We start from the raw sequence: 14825 nt of genomic DNA, 5'->3' as shown, positions 1-14825 counted from the left end.
ACTGAAGAGGATTGTTTACTGTGACAGGAATGCAACCCTTACGCAAATTGCTGCGAATTTCAGTGCTGGGCCTTCAACAAGTGTCAGCGTATGAAACATACAACGAGACATCATCAATATGGGCTTTCGGAGCCATAAGTGCACTTGTCTACCATTGATCACTGCACAGCCCAAAGCTTTATGCCTTGCCTGGGCCCAGCAATACCCACATTGGACTGTTGATGGACTGGAAATATGTTGCCTGCTTGAACGAGTCTCATTTCAAATTGTATTGAGCTGATGTATGTGTACGGGTAAGGAGACAACCTCATGAATCCGTGGACCCTGCACGTCAGCAGGGGACAGTTCAAGCTGGTGGAGGTTCTGTAATGGTGTGGGGCATGTGCAGTTGGACAGATATAGGATTCCTGATATGTGTAGATATGACTCGGACAGGTGACATGTACGTGAGCATCTTGTGTGATCACCTGCATCCATTCCTGTCCATTGTGCATTCTGAAAGACTTGGGAAATTGCACCAGGACAGTGCTACAACCCACATGTCCAAAATTGCTACATAGTGGCTCCAGGAGCACTCTTCAGAGTTTAAACACTTCTGCTGGCCACCAAATTCCCCATACATGAACATTATTGAGCATATTTGGGATGACTTGGAACATGCTGTTCAGAAGAGATCTCCACCCCCTTGTACTCTTGCGGGGTTATGGACTGTCCTGCAGGATTCATGGTGTCAGTTCCCTTCAGCACTACTTCAGACATTAGTCGAATCCATGCCACATCATGTTGTGGCACTTCTGCCTTCTCATGGAGGCCGAACACGATATTAGGCATGTGTACCAGTTTCTTTGGCTCCTCAGTGCATTTTACACGTTAGTTCCATAGAACCAAATTGAAGAGCAATTCTTCAAGGTCATGGAATGTGTCAGTGCATGAAGTTACAACATAAAAGTGATAATAGACAACATAAACTGTTTATGAACCCAAAAAAAAAAGAAGCCATAAGTTTACGTCAAAACAATCAACAATATAACATAGGAATAAGCTAAATATTTCAAGGAATTCCTCGACAGAATAGATGTAGTGACCCATGAGGAATCTCTTCAGCTTCAATTTGAAAGCCCATGGATTGTTGCTAAGATTTTTGAATTCCTGTCGTAGCGTATTGAAAATGGATGCAATAGTAGACTGCACACCTTTCTGCACAAGAATCAAGGAAGTGTGATCCAAATGCAGATTGGGTTTCTGCGTGGTGGTATCTGAGTGAAAGCTGTTAATTCTTGGGAATAAGCTAATATTGTTAACAAGAAATGACAGCAAAATATATATACATTGAGAGGCCAGTATTAGAATACCCAGACTAGTGAACAGGGGTCGACAATAGGTTCGCGAACTTAAACCACTTATTGCCCGAACCACCCATTTGAGCAAAAAATATCCTTTGAGAATGGGAAGAGTTACCCCAAAATATAATACCATACATTATAAGTGAATGAAAATAAGCAAAGTAGACTATTCTCCATGTTGAACTATCAATTACTTGAGATATTGTTTGAATAGAAAAAAATGGCAGCATTAAGTCTTTGAACAAGATCCTGAACTTGGATTTTCCACTACGATTTATTATCTATCTGAACACTAAAAAATTTTAACTGTTCAGTTTCGCTAATGATATGCCCATTCTGTAAAATTAAAACTTCGATTTTTGTTGAATTGTATGTTAGAAACTGTAAAAACTGAGTCTTACTGTGATTTAGTGTTAGTTATTTTCTGCAAGCCATGAACTTACGTTATGAACTGTACTATTTGAAACTGAGCCAGTGTTGCACACATCATCTTTTACTACTAGTGTAATCAGCAAACAGAAATATTTAAGGGTCACCTGTAATACAAGAGGGCATATCATTTATATAAATAAGGAACAGGAGTGGACCCAGCACTGATCCCTGGGGCACCCCCACATCATAGTAATTCTCAACACTGTAGATAATGACCTTTTGATGTTTGTTGCTAAAGTAAGAGGTGAACCAGTTGTGAACTACTCCCCGTATTCCATAATGACCAAACTTCTGGAGCAATATTTCATGATCAACACAAGTGCCATAGTTAAATCAGAAAAGATGCCTTGTGTTTGAAATCTTTTGTTTAATCCATACGGTACCTTACATACAAAAGAGAATGTATCATTTTCATTTTCAGTTCTTAAATCACTTCTAAAACCGAACGTACATTTGATAGCAAAATATGTGAAATAAAGTTATCAATTTTCCTTTTACACACAGCCTTTACAACAGCTGTAGCAAATACTGATGGCTTAAAAATAGCCCTAAAATTGTCTAAATTATCCTTTTCTCCATTTTTATAAAGTGGCTTTACTACTGAGAACTTTAATTGTTCAGGAAGCTGACCATTCTGAAAGGAAAAATTACAAATATGTCTATGTATGGGGCTGACATGTGCAGCACACTACTTTAATATTCTGCTAGGTACTGCAGCATATCCATGAGAGTTCTTAGTCTTTAGTGATTTAATTATTGACTCAATCTCCCCTTTGTCAGTATGACAGAGGACTTTTCCAAACATCAGTGGAAAAGTAGTTTATGTATTATTATTATTATTATTATTATTATTATTATTATTATTATTGTTATTATTATTAATGAATATCTTGATGTGTTGTATCATTCTTTATTTCCTGGATGGCCCTTGTGGCTGTAAGTGTGCTGTCAGAATTACTGTTATCTGACACAATGTGCATGTTTGTTGATATTTTAATAACTTTTCTTAGTAATTAAGCATAGTTTTTGTAATGAACAACTACTGCAGGAACTCACTTGTCCTTGGCAACAGATACTAAAGGGGGAACCCTCCTCCTTTCACAAGATGCTTTAATCCCTCCAGTGATCCATGGTTTTTCACATCACTGTTTAATGTCTTTACCGATTGTCTTATGTGTGATGGTACACTCCTGGAAATTGAAATAAGAACATCGTGAATTCATTGTCCCAGGAAGGGGAAACTTTATTGACACATTCCTGGGATCAGATACATCACATGATCACACTGACAGAACCACAGGCACATAGACACAGGCAACAGAGCATGCACAATGTCGGCACTAGTACAGTGTATATCCACCTTTCGCAGCAATGCAGGCTGCTATTCTCCCATGGAGACGATCGTAGAGATGCTGGATGTAGTCCTGTGGAACGGCTTGCCATGCCATTTCCACCTGGCGCCTCAGTTGGACCAGCGTTCGTGCTGGACGTGCAGACCGTGTGAGACGACGCTTCATCCAGTCCCAAACATGCTCAATGGGGGACAGATACGGAGATCTTGCTGGCCAGGGTAGTTGACTTACACCTTCTAGAGCATGTTGGGTGGCACGGGATACATGCGGACGTGCATTGTCCTGTTGGAACAGCAAGTTCCCTTGCTGGTCTAGGAATGGTAGAACGATGGGTTCGATGACGGTTTGGATGTACCGTGCACTATTCAGTGTCCCCTCGACGATCACCAGAGGTGTACGGCCAGTGTAGGAGATCGCTCCCCACACCATGATGCCGGGTTTTGGCCCTGTGTGCCTCAGTCGTATGCAGTCCTGATTGCGGCGCTCACCTGCACTGCGCCAAACACGCATACGACCATCATTGGCACCAAGGCAGAAGCGACTCTCATCGCTGAAGACGACACGCCTCCATTCGTCCCTCCATTCACGCCTGTCGCGACACCACTGGAGGCGGGCTGCACGATGTTGGGGTGTGAGCGGAAGACGGCCTAACGGTGTGCGGGACCGTAGCCCAGCTTCATGGAGACGGTTGCGAATGGTCCTCGCCGATACCCCAGGAGCAACAGTGTCCCTAATTTGCTGGGAAGTGGCAGTGCGGTCCCCTACGGCACTGTGTAGGATCCTAAGGTCTTGGCGTGCATCTGTGCGTCGCTGCGGTCCGGTCCCAGGTCGACGGGCACGTGCACCTTCCGCCGACCACTGGCGACAACATCGATGTACTGTGGAGACCTCACGCCCCACGTGTTGAGCAATTCGGCGGTACGTCCACCCGGCCTCCCGCATGCCCACTATACGCCCTCGCTCAAAGTCCGTCAACTGCACATACGGTTCACGTCCACGCTGTCGCGGCATGCTACCAGTGTTAAAGACTGCGATGGAGCTCTGTATGCCACGGCAAACTGGCTGACACTGACGGCGGCGGTGCACAAATGCTGCGCAGCTAGCGCCATTCGACGGCCAACACCGCGGTTCCTGGTGTGTCCGCTGTGCCGTGCGTGTGATCATTGCTTGTACAGCCCTCTCGTAGTGTCTGGAGCAAGTATGGTGGGTCTGACACACCAGTGTCAATGTGTTATTTTTTCCATTTCCAGGAGTGTATTTTTAAATAACAATAAGAGTTTATTGTGGAATAGATTAAGTTTAATGGTAGCATGTTGTTCATTACAAACTTAATCCCAAGTCACATCTTGTAAACTGTTTTTGAAAATATGGGTTTTGGAACCATTAATTATTGTTATGGATTTCCACTGAGGAGTACAATGCTGTAAGGCACCATCTTACTCAACCTAACTAACCGTGCTTTATCATCAGAGAGAATATTTGTTACTGGGTAAACAGTGCTTTCTTCCTCTGAGCTTCATCAAAGCACAACTGTCTTTATCTCCTCATGATGATGTTCTGGGGGTATTTTAATATCAAGCTACCAATTAGAATGTGCTTTACCTGTGAGATATTGATTGCCCTCGGAAGCTAGTCATCGGATCACCATTGCCGTGCTATAATCTGGTTTTATAACATGATTTTGAAATAATGGGTGCAATGTGGCCTTGAGTTATTTTGATTGGTATTCACATTTATCATCATTCATGACAACATGATGACCAGCTTGTCTATAAGATTTAATATATTAGGTCATTCAAAAAGAAATGAGGTGGAGGCTGCAAAATGAAAACCACTGAAGTGATCGTAATGATATTGCTACAGAAGAAGGGGTGATCGCTATAAGTGTGCCGAGGCCCAAAACTTGCTGCTAGAGCGAGACGGACGCACACTTGCATGACGACACATAAAGTGTTTGCACACGTTGATTGTCCATTGTACTCACTAGTGCTGAGAACAGAGAAACAGAGGCTTCAAAAGATGATCGAAGAGGCATGGTGTGCTCTTTACAGCAGAAAGAGTGAAGAGTGAAATTTGTCGAAAACTGGCACAAGTGTATGGAGAACACTGAATGACCATTGCAATTCTGATGCTCAGTGTGACCTCTAGGCCAACAGCTGCCACCATAACTCGTCAGTTTCATTAATGAAGGTATCCACCTGCTGGACAATAATATCGGTTAAGTGGTGTAGCATTCCACATCATGCATCATTGGCCAACTACATCTATCCATCCTTGAATTGCTTGTGCTATGCCTTGACCCTTACAATGGATGTGCGTTGATCTTCATACACTTTGCCATTCTTTGTGAATTTATATTCTCTGCAGTCCTTCTGCTGCCAGGAAATGCACTACCCCCTTTGCTCTTTTCTGAAGCTTCCATTTCTGTTCTCAGCACTACTGAATGCAGTGGGAAGTTGATGCATGCAGGTGTCTGCTCTGTTGTCACATTTGTGTGCATCCATGTCCTTTTAGTGATGAGTTTGGGGCCTCAGCAGTTTTGTAGGGACCACACTGTCTTCCATAGGCAATGGCATTATGATCCCTTTGGTGGTTTTCATTTTACAGACTATGGCTCTTTTTAGAGAAAAAAAGGTCCCTAATAGAATGTTAATTACAGTTAGGTGTTTCTGATAAACTAAGAAGCTTTCTGACAGTGGCAATACTTTTTCAGTGCACATTCGCAAGCGAGTTCTGACTGATAAATGTCACAAAGTGGGATTTGATTACATAGTTGTTGACCACAATAGAATGTTTGATAACTGATGGCAGTAACAAGATGTTTATGTTATTGAATGCCACTCACAGATTTTCACATGTAGAACTTCACATATTGGAGAACTTTGGCACTGAGATATGAATTGGATGATACATAGACATGGAATCTCTGCACCTAAATATTAATGTGATCATTTCCAAGTGTAATTGCACATTGACGTGTTAAATTGATGCTTGCTTAGTGTGGACTGCTGACTTATTGTCTAGTGGTAGTATGTATAGACACGCACAAGAATGATAATGAAATCAGTAATTAAATTTTACTGTATAATGATGCAAGGATCAAATTTAGTAGTGATGTGATTCTGTTGAATCAAGTAATAGTTGTGTTTAACTATGTATTAGGAAACGGTAAAAGTAATGCAGTTCAGTGTAATATTTGTTGATACACTGCATACTTAGGTGGTGGTTTACCAAGTTTCGTGTAAATTTCTAGGGTTCGTGATTTTCTTCATTTTCTTAATTAGTATCTTATTTATGTAATCAAACATCTTATCTGGATCAGAAAAATTAGGGCAAGAGAAGTACAACATTAGATTTGGGGATTAAATAATAAAATAATGAATGTCTTTTCAGATGGGTGAAAAATTTAATTCTGTATCATTTTTCAGCTAATGAATTTTCAGAGAAAGTAAACTGATTATTGGAAAGAGTGAAATTAGGGCTATCAAATGGGCTATTTGGTTGTTATGAATGTACAATCATTAACTCACAACATTTTTCTGGTCACATTACATGGAAACATAGCCAGTTACCAACTTCTCTGAAAAGAAGACGTTTGATATACAACTAAATGAATGTTTGGATTAGCATAGCTTTAATGAGCTACAGAATTATAAGTTTCAATGGAATATGTCCTAAATAAGAATTTCAACATGTTATATAGATGTAACATGTAAATTATCATTATCTCAGGAGAAAAAAATCTAAGGAGTAGAATGGTAGCAAATAGAGTAATTTCACTTATACTGATGTGCACATAATGGTAGGTCGGTGCAGTGGCGAGAAGCAGTGTATCACAAAACGCTACAGCCAGTAGCATCGTGCTACTGTGTCTGCCTGTAGCACACAAATTGGGATTTGTGTACTACATTTAGTGCTGATTTTCACATTAGTTTAGGTATGTCGACATTGCTGAGTCAGTATAGTGTTCATGAGGGGTGATATAAACCAACACGAGAAGTATTACGTTAAAAAGTGACAGCTGTAGGTTTCTTAGTATTTTGGTTCTGCCAGCAGAGTTAGAGTCAGAATCAGAAACACTGGCCATGTGTAATGCTCCCTTGCCTTGTCAATTACCACATTAGGCAGCGGCTTGAGTGAGAGGCATGGGATGGAGACGTGCACATTGGCAATGCTGTGAAGTATTCTTTGCCTCTCTCTGCGCGGGATGCATCGTGCTGCAGTCTTCTTACATGCACCCCACTATAGCTACATTTCACAAAAAATAGTTCGATTATTATTTTGCACTTGCAGCTAAATAAAAACATAGGAATGACACATATTACTTAAATTTCAAAATGGTTAAATATGTAAGATAATGCCTATGCCAAACAGAAAGAACCTGGCAGTATTTGATTACAAAATTAGTGGTGAACTTCTTGAGCACATAAGTTGGATAAGCATTTAGGAATAATATTAAGTGACATTGTGAAATGGGATGAACACAGTATTTGGGGAGTCGAATAGAAAACTTAGATTTGTTGCCAGCATTCTAGGAAAATGCAATGTGTCACATACAGGCCCAATTCTAGACTGTTGTTCTAGTGTAAGGAGTCCATGGAAGAACGACAGTGTAGTTTTTGTAAAACCCTGTTGGTTAAATTTAAAGAAACTGTATTCAAAGAAGATGGTTTGACCATCCCCCAAAAACATATGTTTTTCATATTAGGTGCATTGTGCTGCCACCTACTGCCAGGTACTCCATATCAGCGACCTCAGTTGTCATTAGACATCATGAGACAGCTGACTGGGCCACTCTGCAGAATTCACTGATGTGGGCAGGTGATTGGGTGTCACTTGTGTCATATGTGTCATATGTCTGCATGCAAGATTTTCATGCTACTAAACATCCCTAGGTCCACTGTTTCCAATGTGATAGTGAAGTGGAAATGTGAAGGGACACTTGCAGCACAAAAAGGTACAGGCCAACCTCGTCTGTTGACTGACAGAGACTGCCGACAGTTGAAGAGCGTCGTAATGTGTAATAGGCAGACATCTAGGCAGACCATCACACACAAATTCCAAAGTGCATCAGGATCCACTGCAATTACTATGGCAGTTAGGCAGAGGTGAGAAAATTTTGATTTCATGGTAGAGCAGCTGCTCGTAAGCCACACAGCACACTCTTAAATGCCATATGGTGCCTCGTTTGGTGTAAGGAGTGTAAACATTGGACGATTGAACAGCAGAAAAACATTGTGTGGAGTGACAAATCACACAATGTGGCGATCCGATGGTAGGGTGTGGGTATGGCGAATGCCCAGTGAACGTCATCTGCCAGTGTATGTAGTGCAATCAGTAAAATTCGGAGGTAGTGGTGTTACTGTGAGGTCGTGTTTTTCTTGGAGGGGGCTTGCACCCCTTGTTTTGCATGGCACTATAACAGCACAGGCCTACATTGATGTTTTAAGCACCTTCATGCTCCCCACTGCTGAATAGCAATTCGTGGATGGTGATTGCATCTTTCAACATGATTGAGCCCCTGTTCATAATGCACGGCCTGTGGTGGAGTGGTTATACGACAACAACATCCCTGTAATGGACTGTCCTGCACAGAGTCCTGACCTGAATCCTATAGAACACCTTTGGGATGTTTTGGAACGCCGACTTCATGCTGGACCTCACCGACAGACATCGATACCTCTACTCAGTACACCACCACATGAAGAATGGGCTGTCATTCACCAAGAAACTTTCCAGCACCTGATTAAATCTATACCTGCGTGAGTGGAAGCTGTCTGCTAAGGATGGACCAACACCATATTGAATTCCAGCATTAGCGATGGCGGGAGCCACGAACTTGTAAATCATTTTCAGTCAGGTGTCTGGATACTTTTGATCACATAGTGTATATCTCATGTAGGTATTTAATGTTTGCCAATGGTTGGGATATTTAAATTGCGACCTATTATCCGCCACATATCAGTTATCACAAAAACTGCCTTATTCTTCAGTTTCCAGCAATTTTTCAACTATCGGGCGTTTTTTTAGTTACAGTATTGAGTGAGATTCAGTATTATAACATTTGCGTGGCTACAGCAAAAGTTATTGACAACAGAAAAGCATGTTCTGTGTAGACAGTGACACACACTATTCTCTATGCAGTAGGGTCATGAAAGCCATACGAAAAACCTTTACCCCTGGCAGCAAGCTGGGCTGCAATTGCATGCACTTTCTTTCTCTTCAGCCTCCTGTTGTACTCTTTGTCTTCCTAAGTTTGGTGAGGTGATACCGCGAAGTTCTCTAACTGCTCTGATATTGTTCACCGCTAAATTTTCTGGAAGTAAATTGTTAATGGAGCAGAGTAACTAATTTAGAATAATCTAGGGAGATGATAAAATGACTAGTTCAAATATCAAATATGAACAATGTATTTTCAGCATAAATGGTAGCTTACATAAATGTAGTTTTGAACCATCACTGCAGCTTTAAGATCAGTTAATACAATGTCCTTCCAGAAAGTCTTTCAAGCTACAGTGGTCATTTCAAAAGATGTTGATGGTCTCTTCCTTTATGTGGCACAGCAAATGGCAGTGATCTTTACTTCTGAAACTATTATCCATCTAATCCATGCTGCCTAGGTGTTACAAACTGACTTTTCCATAATTTTGGATGTAGTCTCTGAAATGGCAGCATATGTGTCATCTACAATGCCAGCATCAAGTGAAGCTGTGTACTGCGTTGTCTTTAGCTGAATCGTGCAGAACAACACCCATATTTCACCCACACACAGTGGGAGCCTGTACATCTGGCAACCTCTCAATGATCCAATTATCATGTCTCTTCCACCACCCAGTGCCCCTACTGAGCAACGCTCTCTTTGGTTGTCTTACACCCTGCTTATTTACATTAATACTGTAGACCCTTGTATGGTTCAGAAAAATACAAAAAATTAGTAATTATTTTCTTTGTCTAGAGTAAAACATTACAATCTGATTTAGTAATACATATAACAGTATGAAAGTTTGTATAAAAACATAAAAGGTTTCTGTTTGAATTTGTCTTTTGGATTTTCTGCCAGTGACAGCCATCTTGTCTGATCTTAGTGATGACCGCTCCACTCTGTCTTTGTTTGCTGTATAAGACACTCAAAGTTGTCCATCTTTGTACTCCTTTATCAGTATCATGCCACATTCGATAAATTTGTTTGAGGAAATTGTGTTTCTGACAGAGTAATCTGTTGAGGTATGGAAGACTTAGGTAGTAGTGGGTAAGAATGGGGTTCATGGGAGTTGAAATCTTTGGAAGTAGGGAGTTTGCTGCATGTATTTGTAAGGGAGGAAAGACTGCCTCCCTCCCTCCCTCCCTCCCTCCCTCCCTCCCTTTTGGGGTTGGGGGTGGGAGGTGGGACTAGGTCAGTACTGTAGTTGAGTGAGAGAACCCTGGAAGAAGTTGTCTATTAAAATATTTAGCACTGGACCAGATTTGCGTACTGTAGGCACATTGGCAACATGGAAAAGAATGTCTGATATGGAAGAGATAACAGTTATTGAAGTGGAGATATTTATGCTTGTTGGTTGGTTTTGATACAGACCAGATATGAAATGCAAGCCTTAACATCTAGAAATAAAAAAAGAGATGGGCCATTGAAGACAGTGGAAGTTATCATCATGATGAACACAAAGGTATCACAATCAATGTGTAGTAACTGTGTGTTTGCAGCTCCTAGTAGTTCAAGGATCACTTTCCCAGGTGGTGCATGAATAGATTCATAAAAAAGAAGGCAATTCTAGTTCCTGTGCCAGTCCTTCTGATTTGTTTGTAGATCTGGCTGTGGAAGATGAAGGAATTGTTGATTTGGATGAGGCTGGCTACTATGCAAGAAGACATTCAGGTGGGAGATGGGAGAGGTAGTTTTCGAGTGTAGAGAGGTTACAGTTTTGTTGGATTTTGGTGTAGATTGAGGTCACATTGATGATAAGAAGAAAGATTTGAAGTAGGATGTAAAAGTGAATGGATTTCAGGTGTTGGAGGAAGTGTTTGGTATCTTTTATGTTACAAGAAGATGTGAGTACAGTTTTGTGTGTTTCTATCTGCAGAGTTGAGAGTAGTGTCTTCTAAGTATAGGTACTGGTTGGTCCATCTGCATTTTTTAGGACTGCGAAGATTTAGTGGCTGTCATTTTAATTACATATAAAAACTGTTATTGTACCTCATAGGATGGAGGTTACAAAGGATTGAGCCTGAAACTGTAATGCAGATATTAAAGAGTGTTTACTACCATTTTGACAAAATACTGTGCTATTAAACTGAAGTCAGGAATATGATATGATCTTTCTGATTGACACATTCCAATATTCTCTGTGAATGTCTTAAGGAAATCAGGAGAATTAGACCTGGACAGTCTGGACGTGGGCCTAGCTCCTGCTGATTGCCTGTCTTGTATTTTTACTTTAAAACAGTTACATTTTGCTTTGTTGTGCTTGCAAAATAGATGGGTGTCTGAAACATCAAATCATGATATGGTCCATTAATATTTTCTGCTAGTGTCTGTTTTATAGAGTAATTGCTTTCAGATTGTCATTTGCAGAACATATTAATCATTATCTGTTTCTTGCAGTGTTAAAACAATTTTGGCTGAATGACAATAAGATAACAGACCTTCCTCCATTAGGAGAGCTCAGAAAATTGTATTTCCTGAATTTGGCAAAGAACTCACTCACAAAAGTCCCAAATTTTATGGGATGTGAATGCTTGAAAGAACTGTTTATGGGAAACAATGCAATAGAGGTAAGGTAATGTAGTACATAAATTACTTTTGATTGTACTGAATAATTTCTGTATGACTTGGAAACAAAAGCCATATCATCAAATTATTAGATGTAGCATTAATTTTCTGTCATTATATTTTTCTTTGTTGCTGTAATTTAAACACCTCCATGTGTGTCGGGTAAAAAAAGCTTAAAAGTAGTTGGAAAAAGGACCTATTAATATTTTCCATTCATTGTCCAACATTGATACTCATGAATTAAATATTCTCATTAAGATAAAAAGACAAAGCTGTCATCAATCCTAAGGTGGTGCAGCCATAATGCCCCAGTCCTTTAGTAGGCATAATCATTTAGAGATTTATGCATTTGCCTTCATCTGATCTTTAATTGACGTACTCAGCCAGTTAAAGGGGGACCTACAGGTCAATGAGGGCTTTGAACAATGGTGCAACTCAGCATTTTCCACATTAATAAATCATTGTGGAAGTGAAGGATAAGATAAATGATGGAAAAAAATACTTGAACTGGTGATCAAATCCTGAATCTTTGTACTTGCAATCTACCTCATAGCCACTGAGCCACATGAAGACTGATTAAAAAATGATAATTCCATGGAAAATAAAGTACACATTTTACAGTATGAATTGACCCAGTATATCCACATCTACATACATACTCCACAAGACACCGTACAGTATGTGGCGTCGGGTATCCTGTACCACTTACTTTCCTGTTCCACTCACAAATAACTCAAGCAAAAATGGCTGTCTGTCTGCCTCTGTATGAGTCCTAATTTCCCATATCTTATCTTCATGGTCCTTACATGAAATGTGTGTTGGTGACAGTAGGATTGTTCTGCAGTCAACTTCAAATGCAAGTTCTCTAAATTTTCTCTGTCATATTCCTTGAAAAGAATGCTGCCAGCCCTTTATGGATTTTCATTTGAGCTCCATAAGTATCTCTGAAATACTTCCATGTTGCTCGACCCTACCAGTAACAAATCTAGTAGTCTGCCCCTGAATTGCTTCGCTGTCTTCCTTTAATACAACCTGGTGTGGATCCCAAACACTTGCGCAGTACTCAAGAATAGGCCACAGTGGCATCCTATTGTGGTCCGCTTTACAATGAACCATGCTTTCCCAAAATTCTCTGAATAAATCAAAGTCAATCATTTATCTTCCTGGCCACCTTACATCTTCATTTCATTTCGTATTACTTTGTAACTTTATACCCAGATATTTAAACAGCACAGCTGTGTCAAGCAGCACACTACTAATGCTGTTTTCGGACATTATGGGTTTGTTTTTTGTATTCATCTACATAAACTTACATTTTTCTACATTTAGTGCTAGCTGCGATACATCACACCAACTAAAAATTTTGTTTAAGTCATTTTATATCCTCCTACAGTCACTCTACGACAACCTTCCCATACACCATAGCAGCATCTGAAAACAATTGTTGCCCGCACTGTCTGCCAGATCTCTTATTTATACAGAAAATAATAGTGGTCCTATCACACTTCTCTGCGGCACTCCTGATGGTACTCTTGTCTCTGGTGAACACTCACTTTTTGAGGACAACATACTAAGTTTTGTTACTTAAGAAGCCTTAAATCCACTCACACATCTGGGAGCCTATTCCATATGCTCAGATCTTTGTCAAGTATGCAGTGAGACACTGTATCAAATGCTTTTCAGAAATCTAGAAATATGGGTTCAGCCTATGCCCTTCATCTACAGTTTGCAGTAAATCATGTGAAAAAGGGCAAGCTGAGTTCATGGACAGAAATTTTTTGGTCTCAGGGAAATTTATTATCTTTGATCTACGAATATGTTCAAGAATTCTGCAGCAAGCTGATGTTACGGATACTGGTTTGTAATTTTGTGGGTCTGCTTTTTTACCCTTCATATGTACAGGAGTCATCTGCACTTTTCCAGTCACTTGGGACTGGGCGAGAGATTCATGATTAATGCAGGGTAAGCAAGGGGCCAGTGCTGGGATTCAGTGTGGACCTGGTGGCTTGTTTGTTTTGAACTCTTTCAGTTGTTTCTCTATGCCAGAGATATCTATTACTATGTTGTCCATATGGGAGTCTTTGTGATGGTCAAATGATGATATATTTGTACAATTTTTCTGCAGGAATGATTTCATAAACATGCATTTTAAAACTTCATCTTTCCTTTTGCCATGTTCTACTGCCACACCAGACTGGTCAACGAGTAACTGTATGGAAGCCTGATACACTATGTGTCCCACTTCGGTGGCCATAAATCTATGAACGTAATCCTTGTGAAAACATTGTGTTCCCTTCCTGTCAAATGAGTGGTTGCAGGATAGGATCAGTAACATGTGGAGTGTTGCAGACATTGTTTTCTCTTTCTTCTTCAAACCTCAAAGGTACAGATGATTTGTTGTAGATGCACCATTGCCCAACGTGCTGTCATTATCTGTTTCGGTAGACTACTTTGAACAGTGGTACTTACTTGGGCTGCATCGTACAGTACTTGACTGCTGTTTACATACAGACAGAAACACTCTCACCATTGAAGATAACAGAGCATGAATTTCATTTCCAGTCAATGCTTTTTCGGCTCCAGAGATGATGTTGATGGTTGTGGTATGGCATAAGAGGTAGTCTGACTAGAGCCCAGATAATTGTAATCAAGTTTCAAGATGATGTCTCTCAACAGTACATTTTTAGGCCTGAATTATTATGTATCCCCACATGTCTTTCTGGGTCCAATTCAGGTGCCACAGGAAAAGATGTGTATTGTCAGGATATTGCTGTGCTCTAGCATGAGGATTGACACAACAGTTCACCTCAGACAGCACCACAGTGACTGCCAGCAGAACAACAGGTTTGATACAGAGGGTGGAGTGAAAGACATGCTACACCACTTGTTGTCAGACAAATTCCATACATCAATCACATACTCTAATAACTC

At 40.4% G+C, this 14825-nt stretch overlaps 1 protein-coding gene across 3 annotated transcripts in view; it reads left to right on the top strand.

Annotated features, from left to right (window-relative positions):
• Positions 1 to 14825, top strand: part of LOC126299467 (leucine-rich repeat-containing protein 40-like) — a 222958-nt gene that overhangs the window by 131036 nt on the left and 77097 nt on the right. For all 3 annotated transcript variants that reach the window (XM_049991387.1, XM_049991388.1, XM_049991389.1), the window contains one exon: positions 11727 to 11896. In XM_049991387.1, the coding sequence (XP_049847344.1) occupies positions 11727 to 11896 (170 nt within the window). The remainder of the gene's footprint in view (positions 1 to 11726; positions 11897 to 14825) is intronic.

The sequence above is a fragment of the Schistocerca gregaria genome, chromosome X (assembly GCF_023897955.1).
Source record: "Schistocerca gregaria isolate iqSchGreg1 chromosome X, iqSchGreg1.2, whole genome shotgun sequence".
NCBI lineage: Eukaryota > Metazoa > Arthropoda > Insecta > Orthoptera > Acrididae > Schistocerca > Schistocerca gregaria.
This window is presented reverse-complemented; position numbering and strand designations above follow the sequence as displayed.